Consider the following 22,275-nt stretch of genomic DNA (forward strand, 5'->3'; position numbering starts at 1 on the left):
TTCCCTCAGTAATTGAAATATTTGGAGGCTGAACCTTTTGATCGCTTTCTTGTAGTCAGTTGTTAGATTCCCATGAGACAGCACTCTGGGTGCTGGGCTGCTTTCTGACTGGAAGACAGTCCAGTGCATGCCCTCTTAAGTTGGAGATTGCAAACAAAACTTACATGTAAAATATAAAGCAAATAAACATTCGTCTCCTGACACATGGTGATCTGACATTTATATTTCAAGATCTGATGAGACTTCTAAGAAGGAAGCTTTTTTGTAGAGAAAGGTTTTGTTTGTTTGGTGGTCTTTTAATGCATTTCATTTGTAAGACCGCATTACTAATCTCAGCCCTACTATGTTTGGAAAGCATAATACTGTCCATATACATTGCCCTAGCCATATGACCTATCCAAGTACAATCATCAGCCTCTATCATCCTACCCATCCTCATACTAACATTCTCCACCTGCAAAGCAGGCACAGGGCTGGCCCTACTAGTAGCCTCAACCCAAACCCATGGCTCTAATCACCTACACAACTTCAACCTCCTGCAATGCTAAAAATCATCGCCTCCACTGCAATACTTGTGTAGTGCATTACAAATGCATTACTGCTGCTGTGAGCAGTAATAATTCCTAAAATAGAACGTTGTCACTTGTAGGTAAATCTGTTAAGTTTAGAAGAGCTAAGACTGAGACTTCTAGTTCTAAAAAGAAAGAGAGGGCAAACACTTTTCCTAAAATACTAGCAGGTTTTCCCTATGCCCAGCCTCTGGTCTGTAAGACAAAGCTGTATCTGCCATCTTTGCCCTTGCCTTGTTGCTACATTACATGTAACATTATACCTGTTAATGTATAGCAATGGATCAAATAAAGTCCTCTCTTAGTGAAATTCCAGTAGTCTATGAAAAGCTATCAGCCTCACCTTTTTTTAACAATGCTAAAGTATAGATAAAAACTGTGAAGTAATTCTCAGCTGATTTCATTGCATACTATTTTAATAATAATTTGTTTTCAATAGAGCAGCTATCTCCTTTTTTCTCCCTCAGTTATCTCTTCCCTTCTCACTGTTTTTCTGAGAGCTCTCGCTCCTTTTCCACAGCTGTTTGTTTTGAAAAACAGTTTTCCATTCTTTCTCTTTATGTATACAAATGTGTAATATCAGCTAGCTACTGTTTCTTTTTGCTCTGAATCATCTTTTCTGCCACAACTGTAATCTGAGGTAGAAGAAATTATTTAAAAAATCCTAACCCGACAATAAACAAAACCCCCAAGCAATGAAACAAAACCCCCAGTGGTATTAAAGGAAGGAAAATGGCCTAGTGGTGAGTTGGCTTGATCATTCAAAGGATTATATGGGTAAGTCCATTAGTATTGCAGCAATGATCCTGAAATTCACTGATAAAGATACAACTAGCTGGCTAAATGCTGCTATCTCATAGTGAGGTAGTGTTGAGGAGGGAGGTGCAACAATACTAATCTGAATTGCTTTCTACCATGGTCTTTGCATCGTGCATATTACCAGCTCTGTGGGCAGATGGTTGTCTCCAAAAATTCAAATGGAAGGTAGTACCAAGGAAGGGCTTGGGTAATAACAATGCTGTTTGTCTCTCTCTGCTATAGAATAAGATTTCAAATACAGTGTAAGGAAGTCCTAAGGGAGGAATAAGTGGAAATAAGTGTGTTACTCTGATGGTTTTGCCTGAATACCAAGCTACATAACCTAATGTAATTTAAGCTAAATGACTGTTTAGGGGGTGTTTTGTCAGTTGTGTGTTTTCTGGCGAGATTTTTTATTATTTTTGTTTGTTTCTTTGTTTTCAAATTTGTGTGATGTCGGGTACATTTTTTATACCAGGCTTTTAAACTAATTTCTTTCTGTTTTCAAATTTGGCTAGCACAGTTTTGTATAATTTTGCTGCCAGTTGGGTTTTTTTAAGTGAATGGTCAGCATACAGAATATTGCATGCATTGGTGAAGTTCTGGAACAGTGAAGACTGTGAGCCTTCAAAGGAATAAAGTCTGCCTTGCATTGGCAAGAAATTTTTTTTCAGTGCTTACCATAAATATTTTATTTACCTAAAATTCATGCTTCTCATAAGAAGGAGTGTATACATCATGAATGCAGAATTTGCTGTGGAGGTGTGACTAGTGGATTTAATACCTGGGTAAAATAAGTTACTGTTTACTATACTGACCAGTTAACTGAAGACTTTCTGTATTAATGGTAATAGCCTAGGACAGGAAATGCTTTATATAAATTGCAAATTGTTTCATATGCGTAGCGGTATGCCTTAAGGCATTTTTCTTACAGCGTTTAGCCATTTTTCTGTTGTGTGTTTATAAATGGTGTTGAACACTGAGTTTTAGATTAAATGATAAAAAAGTTTGCAACAATTTTTCTGTTTTCATTTTAAAAATATTGATCACGTGATCTTACATTTCTCCAGAATTATCAAGGACATAATATACTTTAATATCTTTGCAGCAAGAGATGTTCAGCTGTGAGACAGGTTACTCAATTTGATTCTGCATTTCTGAATTATTCTCTGGGTGGAAGGTATGCATGGCATGCCTATAGGTGAAAGAAGAAAATTTTAGCTTCCTGAAGCTTGCCTGATGACCCTTCAGAGGCTGAGTCCTGTACCTGTCCAACAAGATACTGAAAGACACATGCCAGCTGTATGGCATGTGTGGGATTGAGGGTTGTGTTCAATTTCTTACATATGTCAGTTGTCCCTCAGAATAATGTGCATTGATGAGAATTCCTTAGGTTCAGACTTGATACAGGAATTATTCCTAAAGGTTGTGCATTTCTGCTTGTATTTGTTTAAACCAAATCATACAGAAGTCTCTCACTTGTGAGATATAAGAGTAATTCCTTGTATAAGAAAATAAAACACAACTAAAAAGCTATTTCCATTTGCTTTTTTGAACATTTCCTATGTGCGTGGATTGTAATACCTTCAGCCATCCTTCACTAAAAACTCTAGAACATAAAATGTAGATCTAACAGACTATCTCAGTAGGATTTTACAACAAGTTATTTTGCTTCATTTCATGATGCTCTTGGTGGGCTTTTGCCATGGGCACTAGTGCAACCCACTGCTCTGTTACAGGAAGGTAGTTCTACAAGTTTCTCACCTTCTGTGTGATGACTTGTGCTGCATCTTTATGTGTGTGCAAATGACTAATAAAAGTGATAACATCTAATACTGTCCTTTAAGAAGGGATTGAATCTAAATTTTGGTACAGCACTAGACAGAAAACAAGTATTACTGTTGTTGGGTATATGAGTGATGCATGAGAGGGATAAGATGTAAAAGCTATTTTTCTTTTAAAATTACAAACTTAGTGGTGAGAAGTCCAGTGCTTTCAAAACATGAAGAAAGTTATTTGAAGAAATATTTCCAGACAGAAATAATATCTGAGTTGTCTGTATGATTGCTCAGGTACAGTGAATACACATGGGTCTATGCTAGTCTTTATGTGAAAGTGGTTCCTGTTGGACATTTCAAATCTTTGCAGTTGCTAGCTGTGCATATAAAAACATCAAATGCTGCCTTAAAATAGGTATTTTAAGGACAAAACATCAGAAAAAAGTGTTCACGAGGAGATAAGCAATCCTGCAAGCTTTTCAGACACAGGGGACTGCCCTCTATTTGGATGAACATTAAAAAGGTACTAAGAGCCATACTTCACTGGTGTTTCCTTAAATAAACATGATAGAGATGTTTCCTATTACTCACAGACACACAGTCTGTGTTTTCTACTTAAACTTTATTGAAAGAATGTGAAACCTTACAGAGGAAAGGTTTTAATCACAAGAGGAATTGACACATGTCGGTGAAAGATAAAATAGTCAAAGAAAATAAAAGATATGGGGTTTGTATAGTATTTTACAGAGCTAGGCAGAAGGAGTCTGTGCCCCAGCAAAGGAGGATTCCTCTTTCTCCTTCACGGAGACTGAAGTAACAGTAGATTATGACACGACTTCCAGTGTTTGAATGTTTGAGGACTGACAGAAATCAACAAAGAACCTGTTCCTTAACAATTACCTTTTTCTTAATGTATGATTTTTAAATGTTGCAGAAATAAGGATGTTAGTATTCTTGTCCTAGTGACATGCTTCTAATCTGAAGCATCGTTTAAAATTAAAACACAGCAAAAAGAATTATGCCAGGAACAGACTTTTGCTGCAGTAATACAAGGTGTCTGAGTCATTTCAGTTTAAAAAAAGAGTAGTAATATGGTGGTGACAGTTTTTCAAATGTTTTGGATTTCTGCTGTATAGTAAAACCAGGCAAGAGGACATCAAGTGCATTTTCGCAGTGTGAAGTTATGCAAGACATGAATATGAAGTGATGATTTATTATGTCTGTGACCTGTAAACTGTGATGTTTGATACTGTAATTTTAGTCCAGCTTTTGATGCTGGCTGGGAGAAAGTCTTCCAAGGAGACTGGGAGTGAAGCAGTGTGCTTCAGCAGGCTCTTCTGAGAGCGACCAGCGCTCTTGTGGTCCGGAGCATCCTTGCTACAATGGCTGACAAAAGAGGGGAAGGTCTTTGTTTGGAGATCCAAAAGCTGATTATTGCTTTGGAGGGGGTCCAGGGACAAAGATGAACTTGGGCTGAATGGCACAGGATTTTATGTGGGGAAAAAGGGGTTGATCTGAGGGTCAAGGACCAATGGGAACAGGTGGAAATGGTGCAGAGCAGAGACAGCCAACCAGGGGAATCAGTAGAGTAATAGGAATGGAACACTGCAACAAAGTGGGACCAGTGGGGATCAGGAGAGGGGAGAACATTCCAGGGAATGTACAAATATGGTGAACGGGGGCTGAACTGGGGTGGAACAACTGTACAAACTAATAGAACTCAAGACATTAACATGTGCCTGCAAAGGCCTATGGGAGGGAGGCACTTCTCACCCTAACCGTAGAGGGATGTTTCTCCTTGCATGCTTTGGCATCTCTAGGTCTGGGGCATTTCAGCCCTAGTGGGAGGCCCTGGGACCTCTGCAAGGGAGGGCTGGATTTGAGTTTATTTTATGCTAAGCAGGCATGGAAGTACACAGCTCAGGGTCAGGTGTGTGGAAAAAGCATAGTGGGGTTTGCACATAGTTCCCTCGGTATGTGGAGGGAAGAGAAAAGGATTCCTGTCAAGTAAAAAACTTTAAAATTATCGCTGTTCTTGGACATTACAAGGAATCACTAAAGTTGAAGTAGAGCAGTTTACAAAAATAGTCAGAGCCTTCTAGCCAAGAAAACGAAAGTATGGGATAGATTCTACTGAGGATCAACTGTTAATTCCTGTTAAGAAGTCATGTTGTGGCTGTTTAAGATAGTTACTCTTTTTGATATGGTAAAATATAAGCAGTTCAATATTGAGTTTTCTTGAAGCAATTCATTACTGCAAAGGGAAAGATCTACTTCAGGAAGCATATAAACATTCTGTATAGTGACAGTATCAGATTTTGACAGCATATTATGACTATTTGACTTAACAATCTTCCTCCAGAAGACAAGAACCAACTGAGAACAATCCATTTTAAAGCTGTTTTTGTCATCGTTAGTTTGGCAGTAAATACTGCAGCAGACACTTGGATAAATGCTGTTCAAGAAGAGTACTACATATGGTAGCTTCTTGCTGCCAATACTGTAGTTCACACACGAGGTGATACTTATTTAAGTTTATGAAAGTAAATGCCTCTAAAATACTTTCCTTCTGATTTAGCTCATCTAAATGTTAAGGGTCACTTGTTGGCTACAGTATTTATGTCCTGGGAAAATTTTCTCTTAATTGTAATGCATCTTGTTTTCTTGATACTTGTACTCAAAATAGCATTTTCTCCATATTTCCTGCATTTTTAGAAGACCTTATTTTTCCTTTAGTTTGTGTCAGATTTGCATCTTAATATGATTATCTTAAAACAGTTATTGCTAGTTTCACTTTTTTGTGGTCTTTATTACTTAAAATTTTGCTTTATTCTCACTAATTATTACAAACTTTTTTAGTAACTGTAGTGAGGCTACCTTTGATTAGAACAGCTGAACAAAACCAATTTGCTGGCAATTCAGTCTTGTTTATCAGATAAGGCTGATTATTTTGGCTGTGTTGTAAAAAAAGCCAACAAAATGTTTTAGAAGTTTAAGAACTAAATTCTTCAATCCCTACTCATGTAAAGTGTTGCTTGAACACTTGAGTCTAGCTGATGTTAAAAAGGTGATGTGGGACCTAGTCTTAAAGATTTAATATAAAAGGTGTAAAGCACTGGTAGATTACAGGTAAATTTTTTTCTGCAGTTCTCCCATTACTACCTCCTGAAATCCCTTCTAAGAGAAGAGTTGGTAAATCACTGCACCTGGGGTGATTGTTAAAAGCTTACTAAATCTTCTGCAAATACAAAGACAGCCACATATACCAAGTTAAGGTTCAACTTCAGCTATATAATGGCTTTTCAGGAATACTCTTAGACTAAGCCCTGATGTAGAGAGATGCATGTCATTGCCTAACTCATTACTCATGTTTACATAACTTTTAAATACTAATGCACTGACTTTTCCTTTTTTTAGGCTGGTAGTTATGCTCCTTTTTTCTATTAATCTACAGAGGGGGGAAAAAGGGAAAGGAACTTAAGTTGTAAACTGTTCTGATGCTTTAAATTAATAATGTTTTTGTTCTGTGTTCATCTTGAGGACTGTTGTCCTAAGAAGTGAGTATTCCAGTATGTCTGGGGTTTTCACGTTGTATTCTTATGCTTTGTTTCTGTTGTGGTTCAGAAGAACCTACTTAAAGTTGCTAATAATTAACTTGCTTATGGACAGTATATTCCCAGTGAATTAGAATAATTTCATTAGTTTAGCATCAAACTCAAAGTACAGAAACTATTGCTGGGATTCACAACATTTCCTCTTTTTTCCTGAAAGAAGTTTGAAATAGCAGTGAGAGGAAAACCTAAAAAATGCTATCTGTTGGGGAAGAAAAAAATCCCTAAAGTGTCAGGACTGTAATACGGTAGCATTTTATTCTCCTTGTAATGTAACGTTATCATCTTGCTGTAACATTCAGTGTAGCACAATTTTCTGATCCTTTTTATTTCATTTGGCTGGGGTAGCATTAACTTTCTTCACAGTGGCTGGTATGGGGCTGTGTTTTGAGTTTGTGCTGAACATGGGATTGATAATACAAGGATGCTTTTGTAACTTGTGAGCAGGGCTCACACACAGCCAAGGCCTTTTCCACCTTCTGTAATGCCACATTGGTGAGGAGGTTGGGAGGGCACATGAGAGGGGCAGCCAGCATGTATTTCAGAGGTGCAGCTCCTGCCTGACCAACCTGGTTTCTTTTTATGACCAGGTGAATCAACTAGTAGATGTTGTCTGTTTGGACTTCAGCAGAGCCTTTGACACTGTCCCCCACAGCACTCTCCTGGAAAAGCTGGCAGCCCATGGCTTGGACAGGAGCACCCTTCACTGGGTTCAGAACTGGCTGGGTGGCCGGGCCCAGAGAGTGGAGGGGAACGGTGCCGCATCCAGCTGGTGGCTGCTCACTGATGGTGTCCCCCAGGGATCAGTGTTGGGACCAGCCCCATTAAATATCTTTATTGATAGTCTGGATGGGCAGATCAGGTATGTCTGCAGTAAATTCACAGATGCACCAAATTGGGGGCAAGTACCGATGAGCTGTAGGGAAGGTAGGAGGGTTCTGCAGCAGGACCTGGACAGGCTGGATCGATGGGTGGCGTGCAACAAAATGAGATTTAACAAGGGCAAGTGCCAGGTCCTGCACTTTGGCCTCAATAGCCAGTGCCCCAGGCTGGAATAGAGTGGCTGGACAGTGGCCAGGCAAAAATGGACCTCAGGAAAGTGACTGACAGCAGCTGAACATGAGCCAGCAGTGCCCCGGTGGCCAAGAAGGCCAATGGCATCCTGGCCTGTGCCAGCAATGGTGTGGCCAGCAGGAGCAGAGCAGGGATTTTCTCCCTGTACTCAGCGCTGGTGAGGCCACATCTCAAGTTCTGTGTCCAGTTCTGGCACTCTCAATTTAGGAAGAATGTTGTGATGCTGGAGTGTGTTAGGAGAAGGGCAGTGGAGTTGATGAAAGGTCTGGAGCACAAATGCTATTAGGTGTGGCTGAGGAAGCTGGGGTTGTTTAACCTGAAAAAGAGGCTCAGGGGTGACCTTATCATTCTCTACAACTGCCTGAAAGGAGGCTGTAGCCAGGTGGGGATGAGTCTCTTTTCACAGGCAACCAGTGACATGACAAGAAGACTCAGTCTTAAGCTACACCAGGGGAGGTCCAGGTTGGACATTAGGAAGAATTTCTTCACAGAAAGAAAGACTTGGCTTTGGCTGCCCAGGAAGGTGGTGGAGTCACCACCCTTGGAGGTGTTTCAGAATCAAGACTGGGTGTGGCATTTAGTGCTATGGCCTAGCTGACACAGTGGTGTTTGGTCATAGATTGGACTTGATCTCAAAGGCCTTTTCCAATCTAGTTAATTCTATGTGATTCTGCAGTTCAGGTGACCCAAGCTGACCAAAGGGATATTCCAGACCAGAGCATGACATCATGCTTAGTATATAAAGTAGGGGGAAGAAGGAAGAAGGGGAGGACATTCACAGTGACAGCATTTGTCTTTTCACGTCACCATTATGTGTGATGGGGCCCTGCTTTCCTGGAGATGGCTGAGCACCTGCCGGCTCCTTTTTTTTTTCTTCCTTGTCTTCCAGGCTGGTAGTCAAGATTTTAAAGATTCCTGAATATCCTTTGACTGCCCTTCAAAACAGCCTGGGTTATTTTGCTAGGAGCCAGCATGTTGTTGCATATCGTTCAGATCTTGTTTAAGGTCAGACTAATAGCATGAGATCTGCCCAAAAGCTGGATAATTCAGGATGACAGGGTGTTTGGGGTTGTATGGGCCAGTACCTAGGGCAGTGAGCACCTTCAGTGTGCTTGCACCTTTACTCCTGAACAAATGCTGAATCCAGAAAAACTACTAAAATTTTGAAAAAAGTTGTTCTGTCACGATGTTCAACACTGCTTAGTACCTGCAGGAGAAAAAGAAGGTCTCTAAATATGACAGTGAGATGACAACAGGCTCTGCAGCTGCTCTAGCCACCTGAAAGACACTGTGACTGCTCCACTCCCACCAACTGTGGCGATGGCACTGAAACCACTGAAGGAGAGAATCAGCATGGGCTGGTGTTGGTGGACCCTGCACAGAAGCAGAAGAAAGATACATCAAAATCACCCAGTCAAAAAGCTTTAGCAAAAAACAGTCAATGACAAGGAGAGTGAGGATGATGAAGCAGAACCATCACAAGGGTGATTTTTCAGAGCCATTATCAAGGCCATCACAGGAACCAGAAGTGACGTGAATTGATCCCTATCCCTGAGGGAGCTGTGGGAGACATGAGAAGACTTCAGCAGTCATCCATGACTATATTGCTGCCTAGCTAGTGTGCTGGTGGGACCATGGAGCCAACAGTGTGGAATGAGAGGGTAAGGAGCCAGGCTGAGATCACTTGCCAAGGACCCAGACACTGACAAAGCAATGGGGGAAAAGACCTCTGGCCGTGATTCTTATCAAGTGTGAGGGGGAGAAGATATCCCTGTAAAGATGATATTCCACGTAATTTAGACAGATGGACTGCAGTAGAGAAAGTGACTCACTTCCTAAGGGAATTAGCTGTTCAAGAAATGAAGTATTTTCATGTGGTCAACACCCAGGTCCCCACAGAGCCCGACCACATCTTGTGTCAATTACTCATGTTGCAGAAATTTCTATGCAGTGCAGCAAGGGCACCTGAAACAAGTGCCTTTGACAACAGTAATTTGGAAAGATGATGCACCACCAACAGCAATTGATGCATATTTGGCAGCTCGGGTAATATAAAGACAGTATTTCTTCCTCCATCACAGAATCTGTGGAGAAGCTAACTGATGAACTGATGCAGGAGCTCCAGCAACTCAGAGGGAATATGTCATACACCCCATCTGTGTGAGCCTACATTTCAGTAACTGACAGCAGGTATCCTCTTTCTTTGAGAGAGAGGATATAGAAGATACACACCATGGGGCACCCTACAGTTTTACCTGTGGGACCATGGAGAGGAGACAAGGAAGTGGGATGGATGGGAATACCTTGATTGTAGATGCACTGGTGTGGGAATTGCAGGGGAAAACAGCCATAACTTGAAGTTGCTGCTCCAGTCTCCAGTAAACAGTTTTTCAGGCAGATTTTTCAGTCCGATTGTACTACTGACTCTGTGGATGTAAGCTTGACCTGGGGCCTTTGGGGGCGGTCCAGTCTGGCTAGCTCTGGACCCTCGGCCCTTCACAGTCTTACAAGTAAAAAGTAAAAGACTGGTGTCAGTCTTTCTCCTCGGGACGAAGGTCCCACATTTATTATGGAACTATTCCAGGGGATCCGGGAGAGAAAAAAAGAGATTGAGAGTCTCATTGTGGGAGCTTTTAAACCCAGGGGAAGGGGGGTGGAGGAGAGGTGTCAAAGCCAATGGGATGGAAGCGATGGGAGGGATAAGAGGAGGAATGACCTGGGGAGAGACCACCACCACCACCACCAGGGGCTTTGGGGGGGAGGGGAAAAACAGAACAAACCATGTGATACAAACATGCTCTTCAGTGCAAAATACCAAACCCATTGCAAAGCAACAAATAAATAAACTATTTAATGGAATACAACATATGGAGAGAAGTACAAGTCCATTTCTGCAAGATAATAGTAGGAAACATTGTGACCAGTATTGAAGGGGCCCTGCCTCCACCTAGGGGAGGGGAGAAATAACCAGGTTTATTGGACTGTGTGGGTTTGATGACCTGGCACAGGAGCCCCACAGGAGTATAAGGCTTCCGTAGACAGTGGTGCACAATGTACCCTAATGTCATCAAGCTGCATAGGGATGGATCCATTTGGATTTCTGGGATGACAGAGGGATCCAAACAGTGCACTAGAAGCAGTGTCTCACAATCTCACTCTCCAATTTCCATTTATAAAGTAATTTGTCACCTAGAGAGCCACAGAGTGGTCAGCAAGACCTGCTTACCTTTAACAACCCTGTATGGCCAGTATGAAAGTCCAGTGGAGAGTGGAGGCTGACAGTAAACTGTGGCTTGAATGAAGTTGTACCACCTCTGAGTCCTGGTGTACTGGATCTATAGGAACTTCCATATGAGCTGGAGTCAAAGGAAGCCACGTGGTGCCACAATTGATACTGCTGTTGTGTTTTTGTTAGTCCCTTTGGGAGTAGAGTGCAGGCCACAGTTTGCTTTTGTTTGGAGCTGTGTCCATAGTACCTGGAATTGACTGCCAGTCAGAAGGAAACACAGCTGTATCATCTGCCACAGACTGATGAAGGCTGGAACAAGGTGAAGCTCTGAAACACCTGCAGTGTGTTAATGATACCATTTTGTGAGAAAATACAGTAGAAGGAGTTTTTAAGAAAAAGAAGCAAATAATCCAGTCCTTTTAAAAGCTGGTTTTGCCATAAAACAGAATAAGGCAAAGGGACCTACACAGAGATCCGGCTTTTAGGAATCAAAATGGACATTGTCAGATCTCAGTGGTTTTTATTTAGGTAACAGTGATGTCTTCAGCAACTAGCAAGAAAAAGACAAGACTTTCTAGGTGGTGTGGGATTTTGTAGAATGCACGTTCCAGCTTGCAGTCTGATTGTAGCCCTCTCTATCAAGTGACCTGGAAGAAGAATGATTTCAAATAGCCCTCTGAGCAGCAACAAGCCATTGAACAAATCAAGTAGGAAATAGTTCATGCTGTAGCCCTCGAGCCAGTCTGAATAGGGCCAGTCTGAACATATGTAAAAAATAGGCTTTTTATTGCTGCTGGAGAGAGTGGACCTACCTGGAGCCTCTGGCAAAAAGCACCAGGGAAGTTTTGAGGCTGACGTCTATGTTTTTGGAGCTGAGCATACAGAGGATCTGAAGCCCACTATACTCTAACTGAAAAGGAGATACTGGCACCTTTCAGAGATGATTGGTACTGACACACAGCTTCTGGCACCAGTTACCTGCGTTGAGTTGGATGCTCAAAAGGACTTGCATTGATCACATAAAGAGTTTGGATAGGAAACCCTTCTCAACCAGGAAACTTGGAATTAATCATGGGCTGGCCAGAAGGCAAAGATTTTTGGAATGTCACCAGGCTTGCGCTGAAGAGTCCCCAGTACATAATAATTTCCCAGAAACTGAGAAGCAATATGCCTTGTTTACTGATTAATCCTTCTGCTTGTGGGAAAGCTGCTGTATGGAGTCCCCTATGACAAGTCACAGAAATTGCTGGAGGAGAACATGAATTGAGTAAATAAGGAGAGATGAAAGCCATCCAGTTGGCCTTAGACTTTACTGAAGGAGAGAAATGGCCAATGCTTTTTTTTTATACCTCTGTACTGATTCATGGGTGGTCGCCCTATGGTGGGGGTGGCAACAGTGGAAGCAGAATAACTGGCAACCTAGGGGTAAACCCATCTGGGCTGCTAAATTGTGGCAAAACATTGCTGCCTGGTTGGAAAATTGGTTTGAAAAGACAGGTGTCTGCTAAGGAAGGCAGGAGCCCCTCTTGAAATAGAAAATGTAAACCCTCTCCTTCTGAATTTTTATGGTTTTTGTAATTAAGGGGTTCTCAGGCAAAGATATGGGAGTAGTAATAACAGTTATTAGGAAAAATAAAAAACAACAAAAATAAAAATGCAGTAATATAAAACAATACTGACAGAGTCAGAACACAACCTGACACCTTGTTGGTCAGGCTGTTGGTAGCAGTCTGATTGAATGGTGGCTGCAGTCCTCTTGCAGTGACAGATGTGGTCCTATTGAAACAATGGTCTTGTAAAAGGGTGCAGTTTTCCTCTGAAGGTCCAGTGGCAGTGTAGATGGGCCTGGTCTTCCTCTGGGAATCCAGTGGAAAAAGCTGCTCCTCTGGGAATCCAGTGGGAAAAGGCTGCCTGTGGTGTTCCAAATCTCACATTATATCCAAGGAGGAATGCTTGGCTCCTCCCCCTGGGTGGAGCATCTCACAATGGGATGATTTAATTTTATCAGTCATACAGTGAAACTCAATGGCATATTAACAGAAAATAACTTCCTGGAGGGAGGATGGGTTGTGGAAGAGATAAAGAAAACTGCCCCACCTGGTTTTAGCAAGTGGCCCAATTAACAGAAGATAACTGCCCACTTCTGACAGATGGCAATAGAATTTACACCCCCAGCCACATCTTATATTTGCAACTTAAGATAAAAGGCTGTTACCAAGGGTGACGGACAAAGTCATAGACTGCATGGACTCAACAAAAAAAATTTTTTTTGGACGTTTTATGAACATTTGACAAAGGTGTTCCACAGACTAGGGGAATGATGTCTTTCTGTATATCTGTCAAAACAGGTAAGTCAAAAGGGAAGGTGATAGGGTATTGGAAAGTGTGATATTTGGTGTGACATAAAGGGTATGGAATAAGGGGCGGATAAGTGTTAGTTTTGGCTAGGGTAGAGTTAACCTTTTTCACAGCATCTCGTATGGGGCTGTGTTTTGGATTTGTGCTGAACATAGGGTTGATAATATGGAGATATTTTTGTTACTGCTGCTCAGGGGCCTCCCTGATCACCACCTCCCACAGCTAAGGCCTTTTCTGCTTTTCGTGTAGTCACACAGGCAAGGGGACTGCATGTATGTGGGAGATTGGAAAGAGACACAGCGGGCGCAGGTGACCCAAACTGGGCCCCAAAGGGATATTCTGTACCATACGACATCATGCTCAGTATATAAAGTTGGGAGAAGAAGGAGGAAGGGTGGACATTTGTAGTCATGATGTTTGTCTTCTCAAGTCACTGTTATCTGTGATAGGGCCCCCTGCTATCCTGGAGATGGCTGAACACCTTCCTGCCCATGGAAAGCAGTGAGTTAGTTCCTTTTTTGCATTACTTGTGTGTGAGGCTTTTGCTTTCCCTATTAAACTGTATTTATCTCAGCCCATGAGTTTTCTAGCTTTTACCCTTCAGTTCTCTCCCTGATCCCAGTGCTGGGGAAGTGAGTGAGCTGCTGTATGGGGCTTGACTGTCCCCTGGGGTTAAACCATGACACCAGGTGTAAAATCCATAATAAATCACTAGGTGTAAAATCCATAATAACATCACGGAAGTAGTGCTAACTTAATCTTCTCTGGGTTAGATTAAAGAGTATGTTCATCTAATGTACTAAAATGTATAAAGTTCCTGTCCATTTCAGGACAGGAGATAGGGGAAAAAATAAGATAGAAGGAAAACAGCATGAGTCAGAAAGAGAGTGTGAGTCAGCATTACTGACTGAACTGTTCGCTAGTCTGGTAACTTGCTGTAGAAATTAGTTTGTGATTTTTCGGGAGTAGAAGAGGAAATGTACTTATTCTGAGCCGCTGCATAGAAATGCCAGCAAAGATAACCAGGTTGCTTCTGAGTCAGTGTGCTCCTTTCTTCTGACTATTCCGCTATCAAGTTAGGAATCTGAGTTGCAACAAATCCTTCTGGTTATGTTCTTGTGCTGCAGGATGTAGGAAAACATTAGAAAACGTATGTGAAGAGTAATGAAACAGGAATGAGCAAATTTCTGGTAGAGAATATGATTCACTTACCAGAAATGACAGTTTGAGAAAACTGGCTTCCCAAGTTTTATGTCTGAAGTGGCAGAGTAACATCATTTGCATGCTTGATGCAGGGAACATTAAATACATTAACTTAAGGAATACTGTTTGCATTGTCTGCAGACTTTGGGCGCATATAGGCAGCATCAGGGGAACAAGTCTGTAATAAAGGGAAAAAAACATGATAGCCAGGTGCTGGAGAGATATGTTTCTTACCCATTTAGCTGGGAAAATACAGTTTTATGTCCTTACACAACTGTGGTTTGTGAGATCAGTTTGCAAATACTGATATACTGTGGTGATGTTCAAGCTGGTGGTGTGATGGGATTTGGGAGCCTGATGGCAAACCATCCATACATGCAGCTAAAATGCTGTCATGTCTATGGGTGTGTTAAAGGAAATAAAGATTAGGTTTTCTGTCCAGTGGAAGTTCCAGCAGTTTGTGATTGCAGAGGTGGAAGTGTGCAGATTTACCACATACAAGTACAGAAAATGTATTTCTGTTCATTAAGATGAGGCTTATTAAAGCAGTTGAAAACAAAACGTTGCCCTTAGATCTTGGTCCTTGCCTTCGGAGAAGGGCTACAATGGTGGAGTACTGTGATATTATTTCTCTGCTCATGCTTCTCATGTGGGAAGCATACTGTTTTGAGGCTGAGCACCAGTATATTTAAGCTTAGTGTTTAAGGCTTTCATCAGTTGTTAAATTACCTGTAGTTACCAGTGGTCTATGTTTCTTCAGATTGTTTTATGAACTGTACATTCTCTTCCCTCTCTTGTCTTCAGATCACCATTCATATTCTCCATAGTCTGTGAAGCAGAAAATTGCCTCACAAGGGGTTTTTCTGTTCCCATGGCTGACAGAGTTCTTGGTTCTTCTAACCACAAAGTTAGTAACCATGCCTGCGAGGAGGAGAGGACCAAAAGGGCCATTTGTCCTCTGTAATTTTGAAGATTCCACACACCTTAGTACTGATCTTGGCATTTGTTTGGGGACAGACCTGGAGCAGGCCACTGCTTCAGTGCTAGTCACAAAATAATTGTAGTGTGCAAGTATGAAGAAATAAAAACTCATTCTTGGTGTCTAGTAGGTATGAACTTCAGTTACTGATGTGGTGGTGGTGGTGTTTTTTATTTTGCCACTAAAGACAACTAGTGCCAATTTGGTATTTAAAGGAAGGAAAAAAATCCCTCCCCACTCTCTTCCCACCTTTTGTTTTTACCTTCTTGAAAAACTTTTGAAAGCAACTAACCTATTCTTCCTAGCAGGAAAGGCAGAGCAAATGGAATGAGTAATCTAACTAGGCATGACCAAGTGAAAAGAGTTTCATTAGACACAGATGTGAAAAGAAGATACAAAAGCATGGGAACGCACAGAGGGTAGGGATAATGTGTTATTAAGGGACTAACTCAGGTCCTTGCTTATGTACTAGGAAAAAAATCAGCCTTTAAATGTAGTTAAAAATACTTATTTGGAATGTTTTTGCTAGCAGATGGTATTCCTGGAATTATTTAATAAAATTGAATGATTAAAAAAAGTTTTGATCTTTTTAAGCCATTTTAACACTGTTCTTTGGAGGGCAAAAAAGCTCCCTGTCCAGTCATATTTTCATGTCCACCCCACTCTTTGTTTTGTGTGTGTCTTAACTGTTAGAGCAGCTGTACTGCTCTGTTGTTCTTTTCTTAAATTCCTCCTTTACAGTTCTTCACTTCAGTTCAGTACTTAAATATTTATCTCATTGACATGATCTGTTGCTTACCACTGCTTAACTGTACTTGGAGAAAGCCCATTATCTAGTTTAAACCTGTTGTTTTAAAGCTGTAGAGAGATTATCTTTTCCAGATCCATCTGTGCACATTGATGGCTGTGTAGTCTCTGGCAGTATGTCACTACCATGATTGTCAGTTTTTCCCAGGTTCGGCCCACGGAATAATTTGTGAGTGCCCCTGAGTATTTCAGACAGAACTGGCCAAAGAATGGGTTTGTTGAGATGGGTTCTGCTTAAGCAAGTGCAAGTGCTTTTACTTGAAGTGAATTAGGATGAACAAAAGCTATTGGCATAGCTAGGTTTCTGACAGAACTATTTGTAGTATACCTGTTCGCTGTATGTGTCTTTACTGATTTTTTTAGATTGAAATATTGTCTTGTGACCTCTTTTGAGATTCTAATATGAGCACAGAGTCTGGAACAGCATTTCTACTGATGGGAAAGATTGAGAGCTTGGACATGATGATAAATTTTGAGAATTTTTCTGGTAAGATTAGGAGGACGGAGCTATAAACATCACTTAAATAAGCAATGCACCTGTGTAACATAGATAAAGTGTCAGGCATATACTTTTGTTTTGAAAAATTTAATTACAAAAACAAAATCACCACAAAAGACCTGTGTTACATAATGAAAAGGCATTTAAAATATTTTTGTTTATATTTACAGTTTGAGTAAACTAAGAATCTGTTTTTTAGGGCATCCAAGATGGATCTCAAGTGTGCTCTGGAAGAATGTTCAATGGCACTGAACTTATTTCTAAACAATAAGTTCTCTGAAGCGCTGGAACTACTTCGTCCATGGTGAGATTCCTGAAGTTGTTGTAAACAGACAGTATTTAGTACCTGAAGGTTAATTTAAAGTGTCTGAAGATAGTAATTTTAATTTATTCTCTTTTTTCCAAAATTTCTCCATATTTGTGGTTTTTTAAACTTTTTTTTTGGGTCATTCAAATCATCTAACATTGTTTATGAAGCACTGAATTGTGATGTTATAGAGTTGATCACTCTAGCTGTCTGTCTGTCCTCAAGCAGAGGGGAGAGGCTGGGGAGCAAGACCATATTCAATGCATCTTTGATCAAATAGTTTGTAAAATGAAACTGTTTTTGACAATACAGAAAAGCTGGAGCAAAGCTCCAGAATAGTCTTTTGGTTATGTTTTATATTATGTTTGAGTCTGGTGCTTATCTTTAAGCTCATCTTTTTATGTTCTGACTATTTTCCTTGTTCCCCTGTTGCCTTTCTTCCACTGAGAAGAAAAGTATGGCAGTGCAGATGTAGGGAATTAAAGAATATGGAGAAGTTCACAGATGAAACCTGTCTTACCTGTGACTTCATCGGGAGGCAGTCTGAGTGGCTGATCTTTAGGACTGGGATCTGAATCCCATCCACCATTCTTCTCTTGTCTGTGTCTGAAGGGAGCGCGTGGTATTGAGGGATGTGTTGGCAAGAGGGATATGTAATATTCTCTCTCTGTTTGGTACTAGTAAGAATGGATTAAGAGTGATAACGTTGGTTGATGTTGTACAAACAAGCTCAAAGACAGCTTTAAATGAAGCATCAGAAGGATGATGCAGCTATCAAGTGTTTGCTTTTAGTGGTCTGGAGAGCTCATGTGAGGAAGGCAGTAGGCCAGGAATATTATCTCTTAGAATTAGTTGCAGTTAAGCTCAGTGGAAGATGATATTACTGTTGGAATACCAGGATCTCTCTTGCTCCAAGGTCAGGGAGAATAAAACTCAGGAGACGTTGTTTTTGAAGTCTCACCCTGAAGTTTATTATCCTTATCTATTATGAACTCATGAGATGTGAGCTCTCTCTAACAAGTCGAGAAAGTGAGCTAAAATGATGTCTATTCAAGGCTATTTAAGTCCTAATTATCCAATAAACATTTGTAGATTATATTATCAGATCTGTTACTTTCCTGCTTAATTCTTCCATCTTTTCACAAATTTACACAAGTGTCTCTGCATTTAATTTTGTATTGCAATGTAAAGTGTTGCTTAAATGCACAACATTCATGTTTTCCCTAGGTCCAAAGATAGTATGTACCATGCACTTGGATACAGCACTATTTTAGTTATGCAAGCTGCAATGACCTTTGAACAGCAGGATATACAAGTGGGAATTTCTACAATGAAGGATGCTTTGCAAACCTGCCAAAGGTGAGCCCAAGCAATCCCAACCGTAATGAGATACTAAATCCAAAAAGTATTATTTGTGACATACCCCAGTTCTCTGTATGTTTTAAAAGCAGGCTCTTGTCTGTATGAGAGTGGCCTAAATTTGTAAAGGTGGAGTAAGTCCCACTACATTACCAGTGAAGATATTTTTCTACATGGTGTTGTAGCAACAACAGACTTGTTCTGTGGGGGTATTAATAGCTACTACATTTAGTTAAATGATTGTTTCACTGTGTAGACCTACACATAAACTGACATTTTTCAACTGTCTGAGCCATTGGCATCTGTGACTTCTTGTTTTTCCAAAAGTTTCAAGGCCTATATTTTGAATTGTCCCCTCTCAGCATGCAAACATCTTAAAAAAGTTGTTTCCAAAGGTTGAACCAATAGTCTAATACAATTAAGCTTGTACTAAGGTTTCTGCTGAAAACCAGATAAGTTTTTTTTGTTGTTGTTACAAATGTGTTTAGATTACCTTAAAATTAACGATGTTAAGAGCAATTTCTGTTGCTCACATCAGAAATTATCTAGACTGAACATTTTGCTTCTGGTCTTTCTTTGAACAGCAAAAAAAAAAACCTTAGAGAATGGGTTGTGGAAGCTAAAGTTTAAACAAATCTCTTCTTCAATATTGGTTAGTCTATTTTATCACAATTATTTCCCAAAAAATGACTGCCAAATATTAGTTTAGACATTTAACATTATCATCATCTTAGCCATGGCAAAAAAGAAATGAGAAAATGTTATCAGATGCTATCTGAACAAGAGAAGGAGTTAGCAGTTGCTGCATCTTTTTTGGATGTGCTATCAATTTGCAGGTTCATCTGAACTATGTTGTTTAGTGTGTCTGAAGATTAGATGTGCCTCTAGTCTAGACAGCTGCGGTATAGGATTTCATCTCTCCAGGATATAAACTTTAATTCATGAGTACACTGGTCTAGTCTGTCGCAAAACTCATAAAAATGCAAGAGAAAGGCAATTAAATGTTCAAAGTTGAAGAATTACCATAACTACATGTACCTTAATTGACTCTTTTCTTGTGTGCATTATGTTAATGTGTAGTGTTATAATCTTCTTCTCAGGATCCCACAATTGTCAATGTGTAGTGTAAACAAAAATGATAAGCTAATGGTTAGTATTTATAATCAGTGACTCCTTGGCTTACAGAGTGCATTCATTTTCTGAAAATAGCGTTGTTTCTCTAGCTTCTTCATAATGCCGAGTTGTTTGTAATTTTTTTCCAAAAATTAATTTTTGAAATTAAAACATGAGTTGAAATCTCTTGGAAGTAAAGTGTGTGATTTTATGGCATTTTATCTGGCATAAACCACCATAAAATACTGAAACATGTTTGTTGAAAACAGAGCTCCTTTTCGTTTTTTCATTCTAATTTTGCGTGCATGTTTAAGAAACAGAAAAACGCAATTCATAGAACTTTGAATTCCAGTTAAAGTGTCTTGCCCAGCATCAGTGACACCTCTGTAGCTAGTGAGTGGCAGTGGGGTTGAAGCTGTCACGCATTTAATGTAGATTAATGGAAATTGCAAGCATGCATTTAATGTTGGATAGGCTCTTTAGCCTAGAGGCATACAAGTCTTTAGACTACTGAAAGAATTGAAACTGTTGACAAGTGATCGTTTTGCTAAGAATCTCTGTAAATTTTGGTTGGAAGTTTTTAAGAATTCCAGTTATTAAATTCAGGTTTGTGTTGAAATGTATGGCTTTCTTTTCTTCCATGCACAACCTATTTAGATTCAGGAAAAGAAGCACAGTGGTGGAATCCTTGTCCAATCTAGTTTCTAAACAGACAGTGGATCAGTTGACTGAAGGTAAGTAGTTAAATAACACAGTTAAAATAAAAAAGTGAAAAAAGCTCAAAACTACCCCTACCAATGTATACAAATATGCTTAACTCTGACTTTACTGGTGTCTTACAGTAATAAACATGCAAATCATGTATATAATCTTTTCTAATTTGAATGCAAAGCTTCAGTGGAGAATTCAGGCTAATGGGGTTTTTTTTGTCTCTGAGCATGCATGAATTAAGAAAGGAATGCCTTTCACAACACATTATAGGTCTGAAGGGAAACTTCCTTTTTTTGACTTAAGAGAGCTCCCAAAAGTTTAAGAACCATTGATGCAGAGGAGTACATCCTTGTCATTAGTTGCATTGGAATCTGAATATATTAACAAGTTTTGTGCTTGTCTGTTTTGCCTTAAGGTGTTTTGGGAAATGGTATCAGTACATTGTTCATGGCTCTGAAAATGCTGATCTCCTATTTCTGATTCAGGCAGAGTCAAGTATGCATTTTTTTCTAACCTGGCACAAGAATCCTCTTTAATACTTGGACACATCAAACTCACCACGTATGCACTGTACATACAGCAGCCTTGTGCATGTGGCTGGTCTTGCAGCATGGGTGCAGAGCAACTTGTGTCATGTGTGTTAAATCAAATGTACTTTAGTGCTGCATGAAGACAGAAAGTCTGCCTGGGGCTTTCAGTTTGTTAAGCATGACTTGGTGAAAACCTGTTCATAATGTCTCACTGGATGTAGGAAAAGCCTGAACCTCCGCGAGGGTTACTATTCATTTACAGAAATTTCTTGTAAGACGTGGAAGGAGGCCTGAAAGACTGAGTTGCAGTGGGCTGTTAAACTTAGAACCAATGAAAATTGTAGGAGACCCATCTACCAGAATGTCAAGTAGCTTTTGCCATAGACTGAGGTCAGCTCTGACAATGTTTTGTCTGAAAAGAAGGGAAATAGAAGAATTCTGCTGGGATTTGTGTGTTAGAGCTATTACTCAGCAATTACTGAAATGGCAACAGCAGAATTTTGCTTTTTTTTTTTTCTTTCTTTTTTTTTTCTTTCTTGTCTTGGCAGCATTTTGTTTGTTCCATTGACCCCAAGAAGACAGTATTGACAATGACATTGCTGATAGTAAATAACTTTTCTTTCTTATATAGAGGAAATGCATGCTGAAATCTGCTATGCTGAGTGCTTATTACAGAAAGCTGCTCTCACCTTCGTACAGGTAAAGTCAGTTTCTCAACAAAAGATATGATGTTCAAACAAAAATTTTTTGCTATTGAATGTTATTTCATGGCAGCAGTTGAAAGTATGGTAAATCTTGTGCTGCTCAGCAAAGTTCTCTCTTTGTTTGTATGGATAACCAAAGATGATATTCAGATATCAGGGTATCACCCTAAGGTATAAACATACCACCTTTTAAACATACCTCCTGTTTTATACAAAATGGTATGTTTAAATGATTTGCACATTGGATCACATTGGACAGTGTCCAGTGCCTGCATAAAAATATTTTCAAGTATGAGGAAGTGTATTGTTTGAAAGTACAAGTCATTTTTTGCATGAATGAGTAGAATGTTTTCCAACTAACAAAACTTCAGCTGATACACGTGTGTAATTTCCAATTCCATCTTGCTCTGTGTGCACATGGTGTCAGGAATAATACAGTAATGAATGCTTATAAAATGGGCATGCTTAGCATTGCTGAGGTAACAGTTCAGCTCACAGAAAGATCTGGTATTTTATACTGTGTGGTGCTAGTGATTTAGGTTGTAATTCAGGGACTTCATGCTACAGAGTTTTCAAATTCAATTTGAAACTTGATTCCTGAAAACAGGAGTTGTTCATCATACTTTTTGAAGATATGTGAGTGTTT

The 22,275-nt window shown here is 40.0% G+C and overlaps 1 protein-coding gene across 2 annotated transcripts in view; it reads left to right on the top strand.

Moving 5' to 3' along the window:
- TTC39B (tetratricopeptide repeat domain 39B) overlaps positions 1-22,275 on the top strand; it is a 74,570-nt gene that overhangs the window by 35,672 nt on the left and 16,623 nt on the right. For both annotated transcript variants that reach the window (XM_054287792.1, XM_054287801.1), the window contains 4 exons: positions 17,105-17,209; positions 18,440-18,571; positions 20,342-20,418; positions 21,557-21,624. In XM_054287792.1, coding sequence (XP_054143767.1) covers positions 17,105-17,209; positions 18,440-18,571; positions 20,342-20,418; positions 21,557-21,624 — 382 coding nt within the window. The remainder of the gene's footprint in view (positions 1-17,104; positions 17,210-18,439; positions 18,572-20,341; positions 20,419-21,556; positions 21,625-22,275) is intronic.

This window comes from Melozone crissalis, unplaced genomic scaffold (genome assembly GCF_028551555.1).
Source record: "Melozone crissalis strain CALT ecotype California unplaced genomic scaffold, PUWL_Pcris_2 ptg000005l_1, whole genome shotgun sequence".
Taxonomy (NCBI): Eukaryota; Metazoa; Chordata; class Aves; order Passeriformes; family Passerellidae; genus Melozone; species Melozone crissalis.